This window comes from Camelus bactrianus, chromosome 14 (assembly GCF_048773025.1).
Source record: "Camelus bactrianus isolate YW-2024 breed Bactrian camel chromosome 14, ASM4877302v1, whole genome shotgun sequence".
NCBI lineage: Eukaryota > Metazoa > Chordata > Mammalia > Artiodactyla > Camelidae > Camelus > Camelus bactrianus.
Window position 1 is genome coordinate 15,335,695 of NC_133552.1, and position 27,261 is coordinate 15,362,955.

Here is a 27,261-nt window from a genome sequence, read left to right on the forward strand (position 1 = left end):
ATAAAACTGTTCTGCTGAAGAACTGTTTTAACCAGAAGCATATATGTATATAAGCAACAGAGCAGGGAAAAAAGAATAAACTCTTAAAATGTGTATTTACATTCAGTAAAAACTTCATTTATATGATCTTAACATAGGAGATTGCATACTAATTTTATATACATCTTTTTAAAGGCATCGGTGCAAGGCATGTAATCATTCTTCTGTGGGAGGAAGAAAGTGTATATGGTTAGCTGCTCAAGTGAGTCACTGCATAAAGATGCATCATTCTAAGCAAAGTTTCTAATCTACTCTCTGCCAGCCTCAAAAAAAGATGTCTTTAGTTATTGATTCAAGTGAGTCCTTTAAGGCAGATCAATTTGGCAGAAATGAAAACTTCAGCAGAGTGTCAATGAACATACTGAAAGAGTTTGTAATTTTATTTTACAAATAATTTTAAAAGGCTGTACTTTCCCTAATATTTCCTGTATGTGTGCAGAAGCCTGTAGAACAGGTTTTGTTTTGTGGGGGTTTGTGGGTTTTTTTTTTAACCTGTTGATCTATGTATAAGAAGAAACTCCGCTGGTCTGTGAAAACCGTTTCTGGACCAATATCTTGCACTTGAAGTCAAAAGTAACTACAGTAGAGATAATATCACAAACCAACTTTTACTATTTTACAGAATTTCCCACATTTCCCTTCCACAGAATTTCCCTTCCATCCTTAGACTGATGGAAGATTTGCACACAGCTTTACGAACTTGAGAATAATTTTTTACTTTCAACTAGTAATTCATTGGTATTATCTTAGTAGTGGCCCATTTCTTAAGCCATATAGAAATAAAGAATAAGTCACCCCCAATTTGCAAATGTTTTACACCTTAGAAGTTTATTTGTGAGTGTGTTGTTGGGAATTTGGGACCCATCTTCTTTGGGAAACAGTTTAACAAATGATTGCTTTGTGTTTATTACATTTTATATATGCTATAGGAAAACCATTGCAACCCTGAAAAATATTAGAAAATTTTAGCTGTATAAAATCAATTATAGTGATGAAACTAAATATAAAGACAGTTATATTGAATAAGACATTATTTTTATTTATCCTAAATATTAATGCTTGAAGAAACTCAGTATGCTTATCAGTGGGATTTCTAGGTACTTTTCAGAGCTTCCAAGGTTGATTGCACTGCTTATGAGATCTAATCTTACATTAAAATCAGTGATGCTTCTTTTCCTTCCTACAGGAATATTTCTAGCCACTGCTTTTATGCTTATCAGTCATTTCTGAGGAGTAGCCCAGTGCCTGGCACATAAATAGCTACCTAATACATAGTTACTAGGTGAGGACTGAACTCTTTCTTTGGTTCACAAAAATGGAACTGAGTAACTTTTCCAAGGTATCTAAGAAAGGAAAGGGGTTTAGGGACACACACTTTTCATTATGAGAAAGAGATGGCCTGGCAAGAATTGAGTTTTAAGAAGCAAACAAAGCAATAGAAGTACAGAACAGGCCCAACTCAAGAGAAGACGAAAAGATGGTGGTGTAACTTGGTGGTGATCCTGAGCTGGTAGGGATGCTGATGAGGGGACGTAGTTTACAAGCCGGGTATCTTGACATGGAACGTTCTGAAGTAAGTTGTCAACTTTAACTCAGAAGAATTATGTATTTGCATATGTGTACTAGGACCTGTACAAAGAAATGTGGCCTATTTGGAAAACTCAAATTAGGCCTATCCAAATTAAGTTTAGTTATATAGGCCCCAAAAGTTTCTCTACAGTAATGGAAAATAATCTGAAATATATATATATATAATATAATTGAATTACTTTGTTGTACACCTGAAACCAACACAAACTTGTAAATCAACTATACTTCAATTTTAAAAAGTTTCTCTAAAGGGCCAAGATATAAACTGTTTAAGTTAGTAATGCAATAAACATATGTATTATTAATTAATAGTGAAATAAACAATACAGTGAATGCAGATTATACTTATCTTGGATGATTTTTAGTGGCAGAAAAACCTTTTCATTTGATCAAGAAATACTGTCTTATATTTCAGATCATATTTTAAAAGTAATGATTTTAAGTAGTCTGAAGTGCCACATAGTAGGTGCATAATATATATCTGTTGAATGATCGAATGAAATGAAGTGGAATAGTTTGACAATTTTCCATTTCTGAGATACGGATGCCTGTGGACATGTATGTGTACATATGTATTTATAATGCTGCTTAAAGATAATATTTAGCTGACATTCCTTTAGCAAGGAAAAATCTATTATAACTATATTAGCATGCTTTTTACTTATGGACATACATAATGTTCCACTGGTAATTAAAACAATTGGTTTGAAATGAAATCTTTACTCCTTGTAAATGAAACAATAAATTTTTCAGTTTTGTGAATTATGTCTTAAATTTCTAGCAGAAACTCATCTAGTCTCTTCCAGAAACATCACTGTAAATGAAGTTTCTGATTGTTTTTTTTTCTGGAAGAACAGTCTAGTAGGTTAATATTTAGAATAATAAATAAATTAGTAGTTGTATGTCTTCCTAACTTCATATACTAATTCTATTTTTGAATTATTTCAGTGATTACAAACATTAGAATTAAGAAGCAATTCCCAAGTACATGGGTTTTTCTTCTTCTTGTAAAAGAGTTTTTATCCTGATGTAAATCTGATCAAGGCTTCCAGATAAGTAAGGGTACATAAAAAATTCTTACAAGTTTTCCATTTCAATGTAAATTGTTCATTTTTAGAAAATGTCTCTCCCTCAAAGTCTGTTAATAAAACTTACAAAAACAAGATCATTCTTAGTCATTTTGAACTGAGAAAAAGGATGATCAGTGAAAGTCCTTATTTATACTTTGTCTACTGATTTTCACTCATTTCTGTAGGTTTTCAAGTACAAAACTCAATTGCAGCATCTTCTAATCACATATAGGATGTATATTTTAAAATGGAACAACTGAAGGGTAGAGGGCATTGATTGGAAGGTACTTTGACATATGCTTTATGATGGATTTGGCATCATAACATATATAACTATAATGATATACTTTGTAAATCATTATATCTGAGAAGGCAATTCTAAATTATGATTTTGTGATGGGAAGAGGCCTATTTGGATACAAATACAGTAGAACTTTTAGGTGTACTTGTTAGTAAAATTTACATTTGATCAAATGTACCTACCCATTTTAAGAGAACATTTCACTGAATATTGACAAATATATATACTCATGTACTCTCCATCCCATTAATTTTTTTTAAATGAATCTTTTTGGCCCAATTATTTGACATAGGTGCACTTTTGATTGCATTATTTCTATTTGTGAGTCCTATTTGAAATATAGATAAAGGAATAGTAATTCCTCAACTTCTCTGAATTTTTTTTTAATATGGTGGTTTAATTTTTGTTGGTTTGAGAGACGGTCCCTGTGACTTCAATTTAACTGTTCCCCTCTCACTTATTGTTGATTGTGAAGTAAACCTGTATGGAGGAAAAGAAGGCTCATTTTTGAGCTGGCTTTCTTATAGTGAGTTAGCAGCTTGGTTATATTTTTTATGGTTTTACCTGTGGAAATCTTGAGACTTTTCTTGTCTTCAGAGATAAATCCTCCACTCCCTTAAGCTTTTGTGGGAAATCTTCAAAATTAGAACTATTGTTGAACAGCACAGTTGGAGGTTCATCATAAAGGCCTAGAAATACTCATTAGCCACCTACAGATAGACATTTATTCCCCTTTAAAACATTTTAAGAGATAACAATGAGGGCATTTAATGTCCCCAAATGACCCCTTCTCCCACCTTCCCTGTCCCTGTCCCCCTTCAAACACACTCCTCTCCACTTTTGTCACTGAGCATGTTCAGATGACTCACTTGAGCGATTGGCTTTGGGCCATGTTTAGAGGAGCTCACACGTAAGTTAGGAATATGAAATATTTAACTGTGTATTAGGAAAGGGAATGCTGCCAAAATCTACTACAAAATCTACAGGGCCTGAGTGCCCTGGGAGAAGAGCTAAACACTTTTTTTGGCTTTCTCTCCAGAATCTAAGCCAAGTACTACTCTTCATGAAATTTCATAGCCAAAGTAACAGAAATCATATTTGTTTGACTAATGCTTTGAAAAGGCATGATGATCAGATATTCCACAGTTTGAACTTTAGAAAAACAATTGTTTTGTCATTAAAAATATCATCAATGAGAAGGTGTTTCCATTGTAAAAGCATTTGTATGATCTATTAAACAAAGTTTGGGGAAAAAAGAGAAAATTTGAAGGCAGAAGAAAATTAAATATTCATAAGCCAGCTACCTGAAGGCAATCACTATTAACTTTTTTAAATTATTTTTTCTATGCATAGGTTTTGTATATTTGTAATTTTGTGTGTAATTTTACATAGTTGTAGTTATGCTCTATACTATGGGATGGTGTTTTTCACAACATTTCCATTTTATTTTGCCTCCTTTGTAAACATTTTCATAACCATATACTATATGTCATCAAATCTAAGCAGCCATTGGTTGTAAGTCATATACTTTATGTACCACTAAGAAAGGAAAAAAAAAATCCTGCTAGTTAATGTAAGGTCCCATCAATTTAAGACACATGTAAATTTTTATAGGTGTTAAAATGGAAAAATTAAAAAGTTATAAAGAGAACCCTTACTAGTTTATTTTCTTAGGACAGATTGATAGAAGCAGAATTACTAAGTCAGAGGCTGTGACTATTTAAGGGTTCTAGATCCGTATTGCCAAATTACTGTCCAGCTTATATTCCCACCACTAAGAAAAGAGAGGGCCTGTTGCATCTCACCATCACTAGAGTTGAATTTTCTCAAAACAACAACAAAAACCTTTGTTATATAATGGACGAAATAGCTCTTCACTTTAAGTTTGCATTTTTTCATTATAGAGAATAAACATTTATTATATGTTTAACTGTATTTCCTCCTTTGTGGTTTTCCATTATCTATGTATTATTTCCTTAATGTTTTTCTTATTTGTCTTAAGAAATCTCATTTTATAATGTTATTAGCCCTCTGTCTTTGATATTCATGTCACTGAAGTCTCTTTGTTGTTTTCTTATAGTCTTATCTATAAAAATTCAAAAAATTTTATTAGATTTGTAGCATATTAACTGATTTGTTAGCCTTTTTCTTTGAGATTTATTTCATCACTTCTAAAATTAGAGAAATTATTTTACATGCAGAAATTTGAAAGTCACGTATAGTAACATCTGTATCTGGCCTGTTTTGTTCCATTGGTTTTTCATGTGTCACTGTTACAGTACTTTACAACACTTTTAATTTCATTCCCTCTTAAATCATCTTCCTTTTTAAAGTTTGTTATCCTTGGTATTTTGGTATTCTTGACTTAATTTAGTTACCAAAACCTTTTTTGGACTTGTGACTGGAATTGTATCAAATTATGAACTTTAGAAATAACTGACATTATAATAATATTCAACTTCTCTATTCAAAAACACGACAAGTTTTCCTGTTCAGTTATTTTCTTAGTTATATGGGTTTTTCCCCTCAAATCGATTTATTGTTTCAGGAAAGAAGAATTGTGCTCATTATAGATAATACAGAAAAATATCAGGATGAAAAAATTGTAGGTGTATCACAAATCTTATTCAGATAATACCATTAACATTAGCAGAGCCACATTACGGAAATTACTCAGTGGCTATATACCGTTAAAAGGGTGGCTTGCTGAAGGATTGAACAAATAGACACATCTTCTACATCTTTAAGTAAATCTTTCATTTGTTAGTTTTCTATTTCAGGAACAGTAATTATCCTTAAACTGAATTATCACTGTCAGTTTTACACAGTGATAGATTCTTTACTTTTAACTTTTTATTTTGGGATAACTATAAATTCATATGCAGTTATAAGATACAATACAGAGAGCTCCTGGATAGCCTTCATCTAGTTTCCCCCTGTAGTGATATCTTGCATATTCATTATCAGGTAGTGAAATCAATTTAATGGATAATAATCAGCATTTTTTTAATGCTGTAGGATAGAACAAATAGAATAGAATGGAATGTATCCAGAGGGCAGGTATTGTTTCATGAAACAATTATACGATCATTTATACATTCCTTTGTTCTGAGTCAGTGTAAAATGCATTTCTCACTGCAAGTCACTATTAAAAAAGATGAAACCACTGCACTTGAGAAATTCTCATAAAATGTACAAGAAGACATGCAAAAGAATCTGTGTTTTAATTATGTGTGCCATAATAAACAACTGAAAACAATTAGAATTTGGAGAACTGATAAACGGTGGTAGAGTCATACAGTGGGATGCTATACTATACAACAGGTACGATTAAAGGAACTAGGGATTCAAGTATTAACATGAATAAATCTCATAAGCAGAGTGTTGAGGGGAGAAGAAAGGAACTGACAATGTGATACCATTTCTATAAAGCTTTAAAACATACACAACAATACCATATATTGTCTGTGATATTAGTACAGATGTGAAAGCTTGTGTAAGTCAGATGATATGATAAAGAGGCACAGTATGAGCCAGAGGGCAATGGGATCAGAGATGAACCAAGGGAGTTGCTTTGGTTGTTTTGATTTTTCTTAAGCTGAGTGGTCCATATACAAGAACTTGTCGCATAGTTTTCTGTTTCTTCCTCTGTATGCCCCAAATATTTTATTTAAGCTAAATTAAATTAAAGTACTTAGGGGAAAAAGTCCTGCTGAAGCTTTTTGACTAGCTTGATGGTGTTAAAATCCACCTGTGAGCCAACTGCTGTAGCCAGGGCAGTGGAAGGAATACTCTGGCTGCGCTGGGTCATGTCCCCACCCTTTTGGTAGGTGGGGTGGGAAGGAGAGCAGACTGGTCTAGCGCCACAAGAAACGGGGACCAAAAAGTACCAGAGATTTTCTCTTTTTACTTTTCTGATTCAGTTATTTCTACTGCTATTGTTATTCCATCCTTATTTTCTTGGAGATTTTTGAGGCAGCTTCCTTGTTAACTTATTTAGTTGAAGTCTTATTTTTATTCCCATATGAATGAATCGTAGATTCTCACCCTCCCACATGTTCTGCCAGCAATATCAAGGCTCCCTTTCAAAAGCTATTTCTGGTTTTTAAAATTTATCCTGTTGAACTCTTGTGGGTTTGGCTCCATCTCATCTTTCTGTAAAAATTTTAGTTAATGTCCCCAGTCTATTCACACATAAATATGTTGGCTAGAGACTTAATTATGAGGTTATAGACTTTCCCTTTCGGGACTCTGTAGATTCTCTCCACCGTCTTACGACGTTTATTTTTATGAAAATCTGAAGACAAACCTGACTTTTTTCCTTTTTGTTTTGTAGGAATGAGCTTTAAAAGAGGAATGTCTGTTTTTTCCAAAAGCCACAAGACACTGTGTATTCTCCATATCTCTATAGTATACACGACACACACAAATGCACACGGAGTATCTTTCTTCATTTTAGTTTTTTTGACCTTTTCTGGCATTCTGGCAAAACTCTGTGGTGTCTATGTCTCCCATTACATCGTGTGCTCTCTAAGGCTTATTCATTTTACTTTTTTTTTTTTTTTTTTTTTACTGGTGCAATGCCTGGCCCCTTATCAGTGCTCAGTAAGTATTTTTTGAATGAATAAATATACACTGATTAACTCTGCACCTTTTGGTTGTCCTCAATCAGTTTTCTGTGGGATCTTTTCTGCTCTATGCAGATTTGTATTGCCATGCTGCATTTGGGGTATATGCATGTATATTATGTGGTTTTGATCTTTTATATTGGCCAGCTCTCTTTTTGTCTTAAGTCGTTTTCTTTTTCTCTTTTTTCCAATTATATCTGTTCTATCTCCTACAGAGAATTCATTTTGGAAGTAACCTTTCCTGTCCAAGTCCACAGGGCATTTTTCCCCTTTTCTTATGCTGGGTTTTTTTTTTTTTTAAAGAACCAATGTTATTTGTTGTTTATTCTGTTTACTCACTTTGGAAAGTAGAAAAGTGTAATAGGGCCAGTGTCAAGTCTTCTGATATTTGTGTGCTGCATAGAGCACTAACGCTGGAGGGCAGGTTGATGTGTGTGACCCCAACACAGTTTTCAGTGCCCAGGAGGCATTCATTTAGTGTCAGTCTGTTGGACTTAACAAGGCATCTTCTCCTGTTTCTGCTTCCTATGTTGCTGAAATATACTGTGTGTTCTTAAAACTCAGAGGTAGAATTTATGGAAAAATTAATCCTCCCAGTTTATCCCAAGGAAGCACCATTTTCAGGACTCCTCCATTCCTTTTGTCTCCACCTTCGCACTTTATCTTTGGCCATGATGGACACTAGGAGCTAGACTTAGCATGGATATGGACCAGTGATGAATAGCCTAGAGCTCACTGTATGTGGCCTAATTTCAAAATATGATGCTCCATCTTTCTTTAAGAATCCCCTCTTACAGTATAAAGTTTCCTCAAAAAGTTAAAATAGAACTGCATATGATATAGCAATTTCACTTTTGGGTATTTATTCAAAGGAAATGAAAACACTAATTCATAAAGAAACATGCAACCTCATGTTCATAGCAGCATTATTTATAATAGCCAAGGTATGGAAACATCCTAAGCGCCTATCAATGGATGAATGAATAAAGAAAATGTGCCCTCTCTCTTTTTATGTATTATACACACACACACACACACACACAAACACACTGGAATATTATTCAGCCGTAACAAGAATGAAATCTTGCCATTTGTGATAACATATATGGGCCTTTGAGGGCCCATTTCATAAGTGAAATAAATCAGAAAAAGACAAATACCATATGATCTCATTTACATGTGGAATCTAAAAAACAAAAAAACAAAAAACAAGCTTATAGGTACAGAGAACAGATTAGTGGTTGCCAAAGGTGAAGGGTGAAGTGTGGGTGAAATGGGCAAAGGGGGTCAAAAGGTACAAACTTCCAGTTACAAAATAAGTTAGTCATAAGGATATATTGGAAAATAAAATAAGTTAACTAAACTGGTATTAAAAAAAATAAATACAGGGTCATAACTTCTGAATCATAGTGGATCAGTTACCAACTCAGTACTAGATGGGAGTTTAATACCTTGCATTTGTTTATCAGGTAATGTTGAATGCCAGTTGGTCTTGATCGCAAACAACAAACACAGAAGAAATTTATTAAATGGATATAAGATAACTTAGAGATCTGACAGAAATCCTAGGGAACCAGATTTGGAAAGTAGGAGTCCCGGAGGATGAGGGACTTAGAACCATAGCTAAGATTATACCACAGGAATGGCTGGTTTGGGTGCTGCTGTTAATAGCTTTGTACATTTGTGTGTGATATTCTTCATTGGTTAATTGCATCATTGTTAATAAGAAAAATATGAGGAAAAAAGGAATTAAGCCCAAAGTCAATAGGGTGCTGGTAAAGTAAATTATATAATAACTTAATAAGAATTTTTATTACTTAATAATACTAATATTTGCATAATATATCTGTTTAACAGATATTGCTATAAAAATATTATAGTAGATCTAAACATACATTCATAGAATGATATTTAAGATATAAAAAGTGAGGGAAAGTTGAAAAATACTATATTTAGTATTGTTCTATTTTGGTTACAAAATATATTTTTATATGTGTAGGAAAAATTCAGGAGGATTGTGTACCAAACTGATAATAGTTGTCATCTCTGAATGATCAGTTAATGGGAGCCTTTGATTTATTACATCATATTTCTGTAATGTTTGATGTATTTTTGCTAATAAATGTAAGGTAAATAAATATACCTGTACTAATCAGACTCTTCAGGTTTTGATTTTTTTCCCTAACACTTACAGATTTTTCGTATAAATAGGACAATGACAGCTGTATTTGGCTTTCTCTGCTCTGTGTAAATAGATGGTCTCAGAAACAAGGCTTGATTTTCCTTTTACCTTTCCATTTCCCCCAACATGGTAGTCTTCATTTCATCAGGAAGTATGGCCAGCTGAATTATTGAAGAATAAATGAAAACCAGATTCTAAATAGTTTTACATTGTAATTTTCTGGTTGCTATGGAGTGGCATACTTTTTAAATGTTGCTTTACCACAGTATGTGGATCCTAATCCACTTCTGTTTCACATGTTTACTTTATCATTATTATTATTGCCATTAGCATCATCATCATCAACACTCTCTTTAGTCAAAATATCTGGTTTTAAATACCAGCTTTTTTTTCTAAAAATACTCCTTTCCCCATTCTTGCATAAATCTTGAATTTCTATTGTAGGAAAACTTTTAAACTTTGAGTAAAATTTTTAGGTAAGCTTAAAAAAATCTTCCTTAAAATATTTTACATGTTTTTAAATTTGGCATAAAAATTGATGAAACTCATTTTAGCTTGATTGATTTTAATGTTTCATATTACTGAATTAGTTATTGAAACCTTCTAAGACATTTTGGTATAACAATTTAATCATGTTAAGAATTAAATTCATAATTTTTGTTTATTTGTTTGTTTGTCTTCAGCATTCCATATTGGAAGAAGAGATTTCCATAGATTTAAAAAAAATGCCTTTGTTTAGTAAATCCCACAAAAATCCAGCAGAAATTGTGAAAATTCTGAAAGACAACTTGGCCATTTTGGAAAAGCAAGACAAAAAGACAGACAAGGTATGAGCTAAAACAATAACATTGTTATTAAAATGCACAAATAGACCAAAAACCAACATAAAGGCTTAATGAAGAATCCTAAAAGGGGAGGGTATAACTCAGTGGTAGACGGCATGCCTAGCATGTGCGAGGTCCTGGGTTCAATCCCCAGTACCTCCATTAAAAAAAAATTAATAAATTTAATTGCTCCCCTCTCCAAAAGTCCTAAATATGGTCTGTGATGCACATGTAGGATCTCTGTAAATATATTTAAATTGATTTCAGGTTTTATGTAACTGATAATTGTTTTTTTCTGACGTTGTATTTTATTTTATTTTTTTAATTTGAGAGTTATTTACTTTTTCAGTTGAAGTATAGTCAGTTTACAATGTTGTCTCAATTTCTGGTGCACAGCATAATGTTTCAGTCATACATATACATACATATTCCTTTTGATATTCTTTTCCATTTTAGGTTACTATAAGATATTGAATATAATTCCCTGTGCTGTACAGTATGAACTTGTTGTTTTATCTAGCAACTGACAATGGTTGATTCTGTTGTCTTGAACTCTTTGATTCACTATCTGGAGCCTCTGACCAAACTTGGATTTCTCTAGACTTAAACTAAGCTTAAGCTTAAACTAAGTGGTAATGGAATATTAGTCATAAAAAAGAATGAGATCTTGCTATTTGCAACAACATGGATGGACTTAGAAGGTATTATGCTAAGTGAAATAAGTCAGGTAGAGAAAAACAAATACAGTATGGTTTCATTTATATGTGGAATCTAAAAAACAAAATAAAACAAATGAACGAACATGAAACAGAAATAGAATTATAGATATAGAGAACAAACAGGTGGTTGCCAGAGGCTGGCAGAGGATGGCAAGAAGCAGGGGGAAGAAATTAGTGAGGGAGATTAAGAGGTACAAACTTACAGTTGCAAAATGAATGCATTACAGGTATGAAAGGTACAGTAACTATGTAATACCTTTATATAGTGACATATCAAGACTAAACTTATCATAGTGATAATTTTGAAATGTATAGAAATGTTGGATCACTATGTTACATAACAGAAACTAATATAGTGTTGTAGGTAAATTATACTTCAAAAACAAAAACTTAGAAAAAGATCAGATTTGTGGTATCAGAGGCAGGGGTTAGTGGGGAGAGGGAATTGGATGAAGGTAGTCAAAAGGCACAAACTTTCAGTTATGAGATAAATACCAGGGATGTAATGTACAACATGATAAATGTAACTGGCACTACTGTGTGTTACATATGAAAGTTGTTAAGAGAGTAAACCCTAAGAATTCTCATCACAAGGAAAAATACATTTTTTTCTGCTTCTTTACTTTTATATCTATATGAGATGATGGATGTTCACTAAACTTATTGTGATAATCATTTCATGATATATGTAAGTCAAATCATTATGCTGTACACCTTAAACTTTTATAGTGCTGTATGTCAATTATATTTCAATAAAACTGGAGGAAAATTCAGAATAAAAAAAATCTAAGGAGTTATTCTGGTATATAATGTTTTACTGACATGAAGGGTAAAAGAATGAATTTATGTTTAAAGACCAACTGATAGTTTCTACTACAGTGCGACCTCATTTTAACAATGTTTTAAGGTCCTACTGCAGGGCTTCCTCAGAGGAAGGGGTTTTTAGTACTTTAGCTATTCTTTCAAAGGGACATTGAATTCTTCATATTCCATTCGTCTCTAAAGTGACTAGTTTATGGCAAGATTCAAAACATCTATAAAATAAATACCCTTGATTCATAGTATTTTTCTGTCCCAGTGAATGATACAATATTGTATTCTTGTAAGGATGTAGAAAAAAATTTTTCATCTTACATCTTGTAAGGAATGTAGAAATATATTTTTAATTCTAGTGTATTTTGTAATATTGATCCAAGTATTGGCCCAATAGAATGAAGAAATGACCTTCATGGTAAGGGTAGATCTAAATGACAAAAGAGAGAAAAAAGAAAAAAAAAAAGATACTAATTTTCAATAGTAATCAAGTAAAGGCCAATTAGAACGACAGTAAATTCATGCTGTACACTTACTATCTTGTCAAAAATGAAAAATGCCTGATGATATTAAGTGTTGACAAGTGTGGAGAGCAATAAAAACTTTCACTCACTATGAGTGATGAAGTATACATTGATATTTGGAAATGAGCTCAGTATATTATCTGTTAAATATGAAAATTTACATGTTCTAAGACCTTGCAGTTCTCCTCCTAAAATAAACTCTAGTGATATTCTGGCACATGGGTACAAGAATGTCCATAGCACTGTTGTTCATAATAACCCCTCAGTGGAAACAACCCCGATGTCCATCAGCAATAAAGCTGGTAAAGAAGTTGTGGTTCAGCCACCAATGGAACACTGCTGAGCAATGAATGTTAAAAGAACTGCTGCTACATGCAGCGCCATGGATGAACCTCACAAATAGAGCACTGAGCGAAAGAAGCAAAGTACGAGCGGGTCCAGGTCCTATTCCAAATCAGCAGAACTAAACTATGTTGTTTTGGGATACAAACATAGGTAAGAAAATTGTCAAGAAAAGTAAATAAATAATTGTCATCAAAGACATAAAAGGATTTACTTCTCGGCTGAAAAGGGGGCATTCAAGTGACTTCTGGGACGCTAAAAATGTGCTATTCCTTGACCTGTGTTATGGTGATACGGGTGTTTGCTTTATAATTATTCTCAACTCTGTATATGTTTAAAGCACTCTTCTGTAGGTATATCTCACGATTTAAGAAACTTCCAACCTTTAATAAATTAAGGATTGCTTCAGTCATATTATAAAATGTATCTGGAAATTAATTTTTAAGTAGTATCATGCTACTGTGAGTTGTTTTATTTTGCTTTATTCTCCTTATTTCCTTCTCCAATTATAATGATTAGAGTATAATACTTGAAAGTAGTAAAACTGTATTTCTTTTAAAATATCCAGCAAATCGTTAACTAATTGGCCTGTTCTCCTTTCCTCACCTGTCTTTTAAAAAATTTTCTATTGAGTATAATTAACACATCGTATAATCCATCATTTTAAAGTGTACAATTCAGTGATTACTAGTATATTCACAGAGTTGTGCAACCAACACCACTCTCTAGTTTCGGGACATTTTCCAGCACCTCATCCTCCCCTCCCCAGGCGCTAGTACTCACTAATTTACTTTCTACCTTTATGGATTTGCCTGTTATTCCTTAAAATGTAGTGAGAATTTTTTTTTTCAAGTTTCATAGATAGCAAAAAGGTAATGATTATGTGTAAGAGATAAGTGGATTGACAAAGTTTATGGATTTTTGACAACATATGATTTTATACCTACTTCATTGAAAAATCAGAAGAATAGGGATTTATTGAAAAACATTAACAAATGCTTTAAAGAAAGACTGCCAGCTACTGATAAGTCTTCAAAATGGACTCAATTTAATTTACAAGAGTTAAATTTGTAATTGTTAGCAAAGTTCACTATGTCTAAGTATGATTTAAAGATTGTTTCACTTATGTTGACTAAGCAGAAATATTAAAAGTCTTTCTTTTGTAAATAAATTTTAGTAATATTTTCAGAAACAAAAAGCAGTGCCTACCAAATGGTTTTTGTCTGTGTACAGAGTTCTTTGATCATAAATAAGCAGGGCTCAAGAGGTAGTTTTTATTTGCTTTTTTGTTTATAGCCTGAAAGTTGTTATTACTCTTAACTATTAGCATTCTTTTTGGTCCCTAGGCTTCAGAAGAAGTGTCGAAATCACTGCAAGCAATGAAAGAAATTCTGTGTGGTGCAAGTGACAAGGAACCCCCGACGGAAGCTGTGGCTCAGCTTGCACAAGAACTCTACAACACTGGGCTGCTGGTGACGCTGATAGCTGACCTACAGCTCATAGACTTTGAGGTAAACCATCTGCAAAAGGATAAGTCTGCTCTCTAGTTTTTACATACATGACTACCAATATTTGACTGTAATTTTTTATTACTGTTTACATATTATTTAAAGTCCCATTTTTCCCTAAAACTTAAAATTTCTGATCTTTTTAAAAGCAAAAAGTATACTATACTTAAGTTTTATGCAGCTAAGTAGCAAGGTTGGTGCCAATAATAACAGTAAAAAGAGGTAACATTTGCCGAGTGCTTACTACCTGGTATACAGTTTCCAAGCACTCATCTCATTTAATCCTTAAAGCAACCAATGTGATCAGTACTATAGATGTATATCTACATCTGTATATACATTTTTGTTTTATAGATGAAAAATCTAAAGTTCAAAGATACTAAGTAATTTGCCCAGAGTCACTCAGTTACTAAGAGCCAAAGCTGAGATTCAGACTCACTGTCTCCCAAGCCTGTTCTTTAAATTAAAATATTTATACCAATGAGTTAAGAAGTTTGTTGAATGCTACTAATATTGGATATTTATCTCATTTTGAAAATAATTATACCTAATTATGTAAATAATAAAACAACAACTTAAAAGCAGGAGTGGTGAACATGTGTAAGCATTTTATTATCTATGGTATATCTAACTTAGAACAGTCATTTTTCAATGAAGTATGTGTATATAGGGCACACTTTAATGAAAGAAGTCTTGGTTTTTATTTGTTTGTTGTTTTTGTTAATGTTATCAGGGTTTTGATAACTATCAGGGAAGTGCTTGGGTCTCAATTAATTTTCAGAGATAAAAGAGAATGGAGATTTCTGATGTAAATTGCCTTTAGTTTGTCACTGAGGAAGTGAAAGGAAACTCATTACAGTGACTAGACCAAGATAAGGCCAGGCCTCTAGGGATCTGGGGAAATACTAGCCCACAGCTATCTGGACGGCTTAGATGGGGGATATTTTGGCCAACTGGAGCCAAGGAGGAGGAATGCAGAGCCAGACTGCTCTGGAGATGTGAAGCCAGGTGTGTAGACTGGAAGCAACCCTGCCTGAGGGAGGACCACACAGGACCCAGACTTCAACTTAGCCTTCCTTTCAGAAACACTGTTCTTTTTCTTTCCTTCCCTCTCTTATCTGTTTCTCTGTCTTTGACATTTTCTGCTCAATAATCTCTTTTCCTACTTATTTTTCTTGCCTGGCTTCTCACTCTCCCTCTCCATCTGACTCCCTCCCCATTTCCTTTTTAAACTGGGCATATGTGGAATTAAAGTGTTGTTTTATCATTGTGTTTGTATACTTTCATTTTTTAAAACTCAGTTTAAACTGAAGTATTATGATGTTGCATTGACTAAACACTTAACCTCCTCTCCCTCCTGAAACCCCACTGGAATGGCAATAAATGTATGAGTTTTGGGGGCCCAAGGGACAAAGAGAAATGGACCAGGGACATCAGGGAAAGAGATGCTCATGGAAGTTTTGGGAGTACACACCTGGGTGAAGGGGTAGGAACCACCTTAAGAAGGCTTGCAGAGAGGGATGCTGACAATAAGGACCCCAGGGAGCATCCAACAGGCCTGGGAGCCCATTTCTCTGTCCCACCTGCTCTCAGGGCACAGCCAGCTGGTGGTTACAAGAATCTACACACGTGATAAAATGACGAAGAACCACATATACACTCTGTATCAATTTCCTGGTTTTGATAGTCTACTAAAATTATGTAAGATGTAACCGTCAGGGAACTAGGTGAAGGATATATGGGACATCTCTGTACCATCCTTGCAAATCCTATAACTCTATAATTATTTCAAAATAAAGTTAAAATAAAAAAAAAAAAGAGGTATTATGGGCATTTGTAGGAGTCAAAGGTTTTTCCAAGGAAAAAAACCCTTGACTTGGATTTAGAATTGTTTATAGAATCCTTGCTCTGCCATTCAGGAGTCAGTAATGTGACCTCTTTGAAACTAAATTTTCTCATCTGTAAAATAGGAATAATACGAACTTACAGCATTGCTTTTAAATATTAAACTAAGTAAAATGTATACACATGTATATTTAATGGAAGAACACTAAATACATGTGCAAATATATACAAATGTCAGATAGTATATTCTCATCTCTCCTTCTCAAACTTAATTCAAATGTAAGCTGGTTTATTTTTGCTATAACCCTTGATGTTTGTTTCTTTGTTTATTATTTTAGTTTTAAATTTAGTTGGTGAGTGACCATAAATGAGAAACTCCCTGCTTTTGGATTACAGTATTATATTTCTATAAATCTCCTATTGTTTTGCACATATTCCTGGAAACAGCAATGTGTCAAGCTATTATCATCATTAATGAATATGTTAGCTTGAGTTAGTTTATGAGATTAGCCTAGTTTGTGATTGGATGCTGAAAGGAATATGACTAAAGATCGTTAATGTTTTGAAGAATAAGTCAGGGATGAGATGCTGTCAGGTCCAGTGACCTGGAGGAGCCTTGAGCAACCACAGAATAGCGTAGGTTCAAAGTGCCCTACAAGAACTGGGGAGGGACGAGTACACCAAAGAAAAACTTTGAGTGCCTCACAGCTTTGTTCTGCGTTGGCTTGGATAACAAAAGAGGAATAATCAGAAACACTTATGCAACTTTCCCTTATTTTACAAGGTATCCTGAAAATAAATACATTGAGGGAAGAAGTTTACTTAAAAATTATTCTGCGATTAAGGCATTTAATTACCTAAAAATTGACTTATACATTATCAAGTAGTAAACTTTTACTCTCTGGAATCCTTGGGGAAAAAATATCTTTATGAATATTTGAATTTTCCATATAACTGAAGATTAACTCTTCATATACAGAGAGTTAAGTAGATTACTTTTGTGAATTACTTTACATTTTCTTTATAAACTGCATTATATACTTGCCTCTCCTCCAAAATAATATACTCCATGTAATAATTTTTTACTGATGACAACACTATTATTTATGAAGATCTGTTATTGTAATCATTGCAGACAGTTCTTTTTTTTCAGCTTTATTGACCAGACAGTTCTTGACTTTGTTCATTCAATTGATGTAACACAATGCCTAGAATATAGTTATAAATGAATGTGATATTCAGTAAATGAAGCTGTCCTCCTCAGTCAAGCTCATAGAAAATAAATACTTATAAATACTTCTTGGTTGAATGAGTGAATGAAAAAGTTAAAATTTAAAACAATTCAGTTTTAAGCATTCCAGCAACTACACACTCACCGTATTTTCAGGAAGGAGGCACCACCATTACTAGCACCATCAGCCTACTTGCAGAAATGTGCTAAGTATTTCTCTGGACTGGAAACGTGAACGATCAGCCCACAGGCAGCAGCTTTCCTTTTCAAGCGTAAAGTATCCATATAAATGAGTGACCAATTTATAAAACTCCTCCTAACTTCAAAACTCAGTCTAATCACACAGAACCCTGCCTTCCTCATCTGTTGCTTCATAGGTAGCACTGGAACAGCCCCTTCTGGACTGAGAGCATCTTGAGTTCTAGGACTGCGTCTCTCACCCCTAGTGTCACATCCATTGGTTGGGTGAATGAGTGAATGCAGGAGTGCGTGAGAAATAGAAGCAGAGGTAAGGGAATTGGACCAAAGGAAGATGTCCTGAGGCACATCTGTAAGCCGCTTTTCTTAAGGAATTAGTACATGTGTAGAAGATAATTCAAGAGAAATTATATTTCAGTAAGTGAATAGCCTCTCCTGGGGTTTCTTCGAAGAGTACAACAGTCATTTGACTGTAAAATCTTTGGTATGTTTTCGTAACAGGAAGGAAAAGCTATTACTTTAGGGATGGGCTGCAGCTTTTGCCAGATAACCCAAAAGGATGGAGCATTCCTTAGAGAGAAAAAAAGAACTTTTGTTCAGAGGACATCTAGATGGGCTTTTTTGTTAGTTGTGAAAGGCGAGGTCTCTAGGCAGTGTTTGGAAGGAAAAGACTGAAAGAAAAGAGCTTAGGTTCCCTTTGCAGAGTAAAGTAACAGAAATTTGAGAAATGCCTTCTCTGGCTAAATTCGATAGGAGTAGGAAATAGAAGAGTGATCGGAGAAGGGTTTGGAGTAAGGGAGAGAGAAGGCTCCAGAACCATGACAGAGGAAGGGGCTTAAGGAAAAAGATGATCAGGAATGCCGAGGAACCTTTAATAATAGTGATATGTAGGATTCAACTTGAAGCTGTTTCTGCACAGTGCTATAATTACCCTTTGTTACCCTTAAACCCTTGATAAAAGAACTATGTACTAATAGTATATGTGGAGTGAAGAAGAAGTGGCGGTTCTCTACACTTGGGATAAACAGTTTAGAAAATAACTAGTTGAGAAAATAACAAGTTGTGGGAGGCAAGACAATGAACAAGGGTTGAGAGGAGTGAGGAGCAGGGATTTGAAGTGCAGAACTGATAGCAGTGATGGTGGTCCAGGGTGTTGCCTTAGACTGGGTAGTGGGGACTGACTCAGGAATCTGTGTGGCAAACCCATTTTCTCCTTCAGGAATCGAGAGGAAAGTATTGGAAGATCTTGCTGTTATGTGAATAAGGGCTAGTTAGAAGGCAGAGCTTTGAGTTAAAATTGTTTAAAAAGAAAATCTATTACTTGATGGCCATAAATTTTTATCTAATCTTTTAAGCCTTAAAATTGCTGACAGGAAAAAAAAAAAAAACTACTTCAGCATATTTTTATGAGGTTTTAAAATAGAGTTAGGCCTGAGATTGCAAGGTTTCTGATTCATGGGCTCAGGATCAAACTCAGAGCTGTGTTTTTGAGGTTTGGCCACTATTCAAGACACAGCTTTGGGTTCTTTTGATGTTTTGAAACACAATGTGATAACAGATCAAAGGATGAAAATGTATTGCATGTAAGAGTTGATGCATTCATTTTAAAGGCAGATGTGCCTTGCAAAACTAGGGAGGATACACAGTTCAGGTTGAATTAGAAAGCAGCTCAAAGAAGCAGAAAACTTTCTACTGTGATAATTTAATCTCTAATGATTATTTATTGCTACTTCTAAAAAATAAGCAGAATAAGCACTCCAGGTTCAACTAGGTAAGCCGTTTTATGGTCCTAAGTTTTTTAAAATTTCCACCCCCTGAAAATCCTTTCCTGTTCTCTAGCCCTGATTAAAGCGGTCCTTAACCTTTGGTTTTATTAGTGTGAAAATGAGAAATCATGAAGTCTTAAGACACAAGTTTTGACTGTATTTCAAGCATTTAACAATTTGAAATGCTTACTCTGTATAGGGCATTGATTTTATCTGGTCTTGATTCTGTTTGGTCGATTATGCATTTTGCACCTAACATTAGACAAACTAAGTCAAAGAATTTCCAGTCTTCGGTTGGAAAGTACTGTATCATGTTAAATGGAATTTTATGTTATTTTTTACCCTATTGTCCTCTTAAAACTAAGGAATATGAACTTCAGAAGCATTTATACTTGTAAAGGTACATTTATGGGTGATTAAAATCCTTAATTAGGTCCTTAATCAGAAGCATAATTAATTGTATTCCCCCTATAAAATGTAAGACAGTGACCATTTTAGTTTGACCTTACAATACTTTTAAAGGATTGTAACATGCTGTAAGGACTGCTTGTGCCATGTGTACTACACAAAATGTTTTGTCTGCCCAGCCCCTCCACTTCCTGAGGCATGCTCCTTCCTTCCCCACCCACATGGATACAGTGGGAACAACCATTCTGTCCCAACATGACACCCTGACCAGCACACAGCTGACTGGCCTAGCAGTGGACATACGACTGAAGCAGGGCCAGGATATTTCTGTAGGATTCTGGAACCGGTTCTGAGATAGAACCCTATGAGTTAAAGATATTAAATACAGTTTCTCCATTGGTGGCCAGGTTTCCTACCAGGTAGACTAAAGAAGTAGAGGAAGCCAGCCTGTAGAGAGGACAGAGAGGAGAATGAAGAAGGTAGGTGGAGAGATACAGGAACAGGGGTCGGGGGGAGTTCCCGATGGAATTCATGTAATAGGTAAATTTAATTACACTTAAAATGTTTTGAGAGCAAAGATTCTAAGCTAGCCTGCACTTGGATTGTCTGTTTACTAACTTCCCTAGTAAACTAGTTTAGTTTGAATTCTAGCCCCCTGCAAAAGAGCCCTTGCTAATCCGTGCAGTGAATGCCGCTCATTTTGCAGACTGCTCTGCCTGTCTAGTTCTGCGCTGAAATTGGGTACAAACATTTGCTCTCTCCACCTCAGCTCTCCCTGCCCCTTTCCACCAAGCCAGCACACCTAGGGGTAGAATAGAGAAGTCCATGACTTCAATGACTACGATTGTTTCATTTCTTTAAATTTAGGTATAATTTACAAACAGTAACATTCTCCTTTTTTAGTGCACAGTTCTGAGTTACAGAGAAATTCTATCCCCCCACCCCAAGTTCTCCAATGCCCTTTTGTAATTAACTCCTTTTCCTACCCCTCAGCCTCAGGTAACCACTGATCTATCTTCTGTCCTTGTATTTTTGCCTTTGCAAATGTGTAAATGGAATTGTACAGAAGGTAGCCTTTTGAGACTGGCTTCTTTCACTTAGTATGATGCATTTGCAATTCATCCATGTTGTTGCTCTGTATCAAGAGTTTTTCCTTTTTATTGCTGAGTAGTATTTCATTGCATGGATGTACCACAGATCATTTATCTGTCCCTTAATTGAGGGATAAATGGGGAATTTCCAACTTTTAACAATTACAGATAAAACCTTTGTAACCATTTATGTACAACTTTGTTGTGTGTGTGAATGTAGATTTTCACTTCACTTGGATAAATACAAAGGAGTAGGATTGTTGGATAATGTCAGGGTTTTTCTGTTTGTTTGCTTTGGCTTTTTAATTTTATCCATTATAGTGTTAGTGATATCTCTTTGAGATTTTAATTTGTATTCCCTTAATGACTAATGGTGTTGAACATCTTTTTATTTGTTTGTTTGCCACCATATCTCTTTTTTTGTGAAGTGTTCCTTCAGATCTTTTGCTCTCTTTTTGCTTGGCTGTTGAATTTTGAGAACTGTATATGTATTCTGTATTCATGTGAGCTGCTGCAGTTTAAAGTGAATGTTTCCTTTTCTAGTCCCTGCCCTCTTTCACACTCTCATTTGTCTTTTGTCATTTATGTTATCAGTGAAGGATGCTCTTTATCAGCAGTTATTTCTAATTTCTGTGACTGCTGTTCATCACTTCTTTGTCTTCTTTTTCTCTCTTCTTATCTGATTCCAGTTGATACTTCCATGTATATCATTCATTCAGCAGTCCATCATGGAACATCTCGTATCAGGGCTGACCTTTGTTGCATCTGCCAGCTAACACAAGTGCTTGTTCAGGTTTGAAATCTGATCAGTTACGTTATGTATAATCTTAGAATTACCGGCTAATCGCAGGCATTTGGGGGCATTTCTAGATGTTGCCTCATTATCATCAAAGATGCTATTAGGGTTTTTTTTTTTTTTCTTTTTCCTTTCTTCTGGCCTCTTCCAGGTCCAGAGCTTGAGATCTGGTAGCCTGAGGGTCACAGAACACAGTTTTGAAATAGTTAAGGCATTACTCCAGTTAGATATAGTGTAATGAATGGGTATCTACAAAGTTTGCATGCAGTGAAGAGACCATCCTTTATCATCTTGTTTCTGTTTAAATTTTCTCTAATCCTTTCCATGCTGATCCTTTCCTCTGTTTGGAAAGCTGCCCCTGGTGGCAGAGTTTGTTATCCACGGGGGGCTTCCCTAGCCTTTGCACACATTTGCTCATGAACTAGAAGAATGTTTTCCTCTGTGTGAAATTTGGATAGAGTTCTGTGGAGCTTCATTTCTACTGTTCACCGGAATGCCGTATGGAAATGTTCTGTGGCATTTCACTGGGAAGTATGAAAAACATGTTCTTATGACATTTCAAAGAGGACTGATATTTATTCTGCAGTACTACACTGTAGAGTCTAGAAAGGTTTGAACAAAACAAATGACTTCTTTCATTTCAAAATTCATTTATATTCACAGCCATACCTCTTTTATACAACAAACATATTCTTTAACATCTGTTTAAATGAAATTTCATGTTGTACGAACATTTTTTTTAGTATTTTTAAAATATGAGAGCAACTGATTCTTAAGTATCCTTTTAAATTGAAGGTTCCCAATTTTCTATTAAGATTTGGATTTTATATTATGTTTTTTCTTAAAGGAATATGTAATTTGCTTTTCCATGTACCTGTTCTTTATCTCTCTGTCTCTCCTTCCCTTAGTCTTTCTTTCTCCCTGGCTCTGTTTCCTTCTTTTCTTCTTTACTCTCTCCTATATTTCTTCCTCCCTTATTTCCACCTCTTCCTTTATTTCTTTCCATGAAATAAACTAAAAACAATGATTAGCTATAGATATTCTTTACATTTAATCATTGCCAACATTTTAATGTTTTGATTCTTTATTTCTGTCAGTTAGACATGCCACAGTTTATTTAACCATACCTAATTCTGATATATTGATTGTTTCTAACTTTATTATCACAACTACTATAAATATCTCTGTGCCTGAAACTTTTTTTCCCTATATTTAGGATTGTTATTTAGGATTCTTTTCTCAGGCTAGATTTCCCAATGTGAATTCTAGGACATCAGTCAAATTAGATTGCTTTATATCCTCACCAACAATGAATTGAATTTTATCATTTAAAAATTTACTGGGACTCTGGACCAAGATGGCAACATAGGAGACTCCTGAGTTTCTCCCCTTTGATGCACCGAATGTATAGTTACACATAGAGGAATTCCCTCTGAGAAGGAATTCAGAAACTAGCTGAGTGACTCATTGGTTGTCTGAGAAAATATCCACATCAAAATGGGTAGGAAAGGCTGAGACACATTCTCACCATAAACCCTAGTCCAGCACAGCACCATATTTTTGGGAGGGAACCCCCAACTCCCAGTTTATCCCTGGGGTTTGGACCACACATCAAGTGCCCCTACTAAGGCTGGCAACTGAGGGATGGGCCTCCAAATCGCCTATCTGTGAAAGCTACAGGGCTTGCATTCATGAGTCCCACAGGACTGTAGCAAACAAAGAAGCAGGTTTTACTGGGCACATGAGCACATTGCTACCATCCCTCAACCTGCAGGACCAGCACAGAGGGAACAGGCAAATATGTCTATCTCCTAGTCTTTCCCTGGAAGGGGTTAGACTACATGCTTCACAAGCTGCTGCCTAAGGGTCTGGTTTCTAATTAACATGTATCTAGTTGCTCTAGCTGTGATCCTCCCAGAGCCCAAAAAAACTAATGGGCACTTCCCTTGCCTTCTTCCTCCTCCAGCTTGCTCCAACAAGACAACCAAGTTGCCAGTATCTCCCTGGAAGGAGCTTCTCCACACATCTAGTGCCCTAACTTTTATGGCTGTCACCCAAGGGACAGGCCCCCTAATCAGCTGACTCTGATAGCTAATGGTATTTGCATTCATGAGTCTTGTAAACAAGAGACTCACTTCAGCTTTAAGGACACACACAGACTGAATATGAAGGGGTAGAAAAAGATACTCCATGCAAATGGAAATTAAAAGAAAACAGAGGTAACTATACTTATATCAGACAAAATAGACTTTAAGCCAAAAACTGTAAGAGACAAAGAAGGTCATTATATAATAATAAAGGAGTCAGTTCATCAAGATGTTAAAATATTTATGTACCCAATATTGGAGCACCTAAATATATAAAGTAAATATTAACACATCTGAGGGGAGAAATGCACACAACACAATAATACTTGAGGACTTTAATACCCCACTTTCAACAGTGGAGCGATCATCCAGACAGAAAATCAATACAGAAAAATTATACTTAAACTACATGTTAGACCAGATGAACCTAACAGACATAAACAAAACATTCCATCCAACAAGAGCAGAATACACATTCTCAAGCGAACATGGAACATTGTCTTGAATAGATCATATGTTAGGACATAAAACGAGTCTTAGTAAATTTAAGATGATTGAAAGAATATCAGGCATCTTTTATGACTAGAAAATTCACATATGTGGAAATTAAACAACATGCCCCTAAACAACCAATAGGTCAAGGAGAAATCAAAAGAGAAAATTTTTAAATATTGTGAGACAAATGAAAATGGAAACACATACTAAAACTTATGGGATGCATCAAAAGCAGTTCTAAGAGGAAAGTTTATAGCAACAAATGTCTACATTAAGAAAAAAGAAAGATCTCAAATAACCTAACTTTACATCTCAAGGAACTAGAAAAAGAAGAATAAGCTAACCCCACATTACTAGAAGGAAAGAAATAACAAAGATCAGAGCAGAAATAAATGAGAGACTAGGAAAATAATAGAAAAGGTCAATAAAACTAAGAGCTTGTTTTTTTAAAGTATAAAATTGACACATCTTTAGCTAGACCAAGAAGAAAACAAAGAAGACTCAAATAAGTAAAATTAAAAATGAAAGAGGAGACATGGCAACTGGTAACACAGAAATACTAAGGATCATAAGAAATTACTACAAATATACCAGCAAATCGGACAACTAATAATAACTGGATAAATTCTTAGAAACACACAACCTACTGAGATGAAATCATGAAGAAACAGAAAATCTGAACAGAGCAATAGCAAGTAAGGATACTGAATCAGTAATCAAAAGCCTCCCACCAAAACTGACCCGGACCAGATAGTTTCATCGGTGAACTTAATAAATATTTAAAGAAGAATTATGTCAATCCTTCCCAAACTCTTCCAAAAATAGAAAAGGGAACACTTCGAAACTAATGTTGTGAAGCCAGCATTACCCTGGTACTAAAGCCAGAAAAAAAACACTGTAAGACCAGAAAATTACAGGCCAGTATCCCTGATGAACATGGATGCAAAAATCCTCAACAAAATAGCAAACCAAATTTAACAGTACATTAAAAGGATTATACATCATAATCAAGTGGGATTTATTCCAGGCATGCAAGAATGGTTTAACATCCACAAATCAATCAATGTAATATACCACATTAACAAAATGAAGGATAAATATCTATGATTATCTCAATAACACAGGAAAAGCATTTGACAAAATTCAACATCTTTTCATAATAAAAACTCTGAACAGATTGGGTAGAGTTGGAACATACTTCAACATAATAAATTCTGTGTATGAAAAGCCCGTAGCTAACATCATACTCACAGGCGGAAAACTGAAAGCTTTTCCTCTAAGATCAAGAACATCTTTTACGTGCTTATAACCATCCGTATATCCTCTTTGATGAAAAGGCTCTTCATGTCTTTTACCCGTTTTCTAATTGAATTGTTTGTTTTCCGTACTATTAAGTTTTAAAGGATGCTTTACATATCTTAGATACTAGATTTTGTCATATATGTGAAGTAGTTTCTCCCAGTCTATAATTTTCTTTTCATCCTATTAACAGGATCTTTACAGAACAAAAGTCCTTAATTTTAATGAAGTCCAAATTTATTGATTTTTGTTTTATAGATTGTGCCTTCACTGTCAAGTTTAAGAAGTCTTTGCCTAACTCTATATCCTGGAGATTTTCCTTTAATTTTTCCTTAAAGTTTTATAGTTTTATGTCTTATATTTAAGTCTGTGATCCATTTTGAGCCAGTTTTTAATAAGGTGAATAATACCCTTTAAGAATGTTTTTATATTACTATTCTTCAGTACTTGGTCCATATGGTTAGTAGCTTTCAAATTGAGTAATTAATTGAATAATCTTATTGTCTTCTCTTCATTTGGGGTCTTAGTTCTTTTGGTATTAAAAAAAAAAAGTGCCACATTAATAGATAAGAGAGATTCAGTGGCCCATGTTTGTGATAAAGAGTTTTTGGATGGCTATGTCTCTAAACTAATAAATCAGTCCAGTAAATATTTAATGCTTACTATATACTGAGCCTTAATGTAACCTTGATAGTCCTTAATTTCCTTACTTATAATATGTACACTATACAGTTGTTAGCAAAAGTCCCTGGCACAGATAAGCACTAAATAACGTTAGTTGCTGTGACAGTGGTCATATAGGTGGAGGGGGAAGTAGGGAAAGAGGAGGTACTAGTTGATACAGGCAGAGATGGTGTTGTATATAGAGGGCCACTTCCTAGAGGTGAATACTCCTGAACTGAATCTTAAAGGATGACTAAAAACTAGCTAGAAAAAGAAAGGAAGGAAAAGCACTCAGGACAAACAGAAGAGGAAGAGTATGAACAAAGATGCTGAAGCATGAAATAACATGTATAAGCGTCTGTAAGTGTAGGTCCTACAGCAGTTTGGTATTAATAGAACTTGAGGTCGGAAATGGAAAGTGAGAAGTGGCTGGAGAGGTAAGCAAGACCAGGTCATGGAAAGCACTGGGCTTTTTTTCTAAGCAAAGGGAGTTGTTGAAGAGCTTAAGAGAAGAGAATCATCTGGTTGGATTTACATTTCTGGGTAGCTCACTCTGCAGAGTGAAGGATGCTTTGAGGTGGAGGGCATAACTGGAAGGCACCCTTCAATAGTTCAGTTGTGAGATGAAGGCCAGGATCAGGGCCACAGTAAATGAGAATGGAAAGTCTGGAGCTTCAACTGGAGAAACAGGCTAGTCTCAGGTTGTAGGGTGTGTGAGAGTGGCAGGTCTTGTATGTGAGGACACTAAGAAGCCCTGCCCACGATGGGCTACAGTTCCTCTGGCTCAGGCTACTGGGACTGAGTGGTGTCTTCAATTCATCTAAGTTAGGTATGATTTCTTA

At 34.7% G+C, this 27,261-nt stretch overlaps 1 protein-coding gene across 4 annotated transcripts in view; it reads left to right on the forward strand.

The window, feature by feature from the left end:
- The window catches only part of CAB39L (calcium binding protein 39 like), an 86,842-nt gene that overhangs the window by 28,460 nt on the left and 31,121 nt on the right, over positions 1–27,261 (forward strand). For 3 of the 4 annotated variants that reach the window (XM_010951419.3, XM_045514059.2, XM_010951418.3), the window contains 2 exons: positions 10,494–10,637; positions 14,379–14,543. In XM_010951419.3, the coding sequence (XP_010949721.1) occupies positions 10,536–10,637; positions 14,379–14,543 (267 nt within the window). In that variant the 5' untranslated portion in view covers positions 10,494–10,535. The remainder of the gene's footprint in view (positions 1–10,493; positions 10,638–14,378; positions 14,544–27,261) is intronic. The other variant, XM_045514061.2, reaches the window with a different exon arrangement.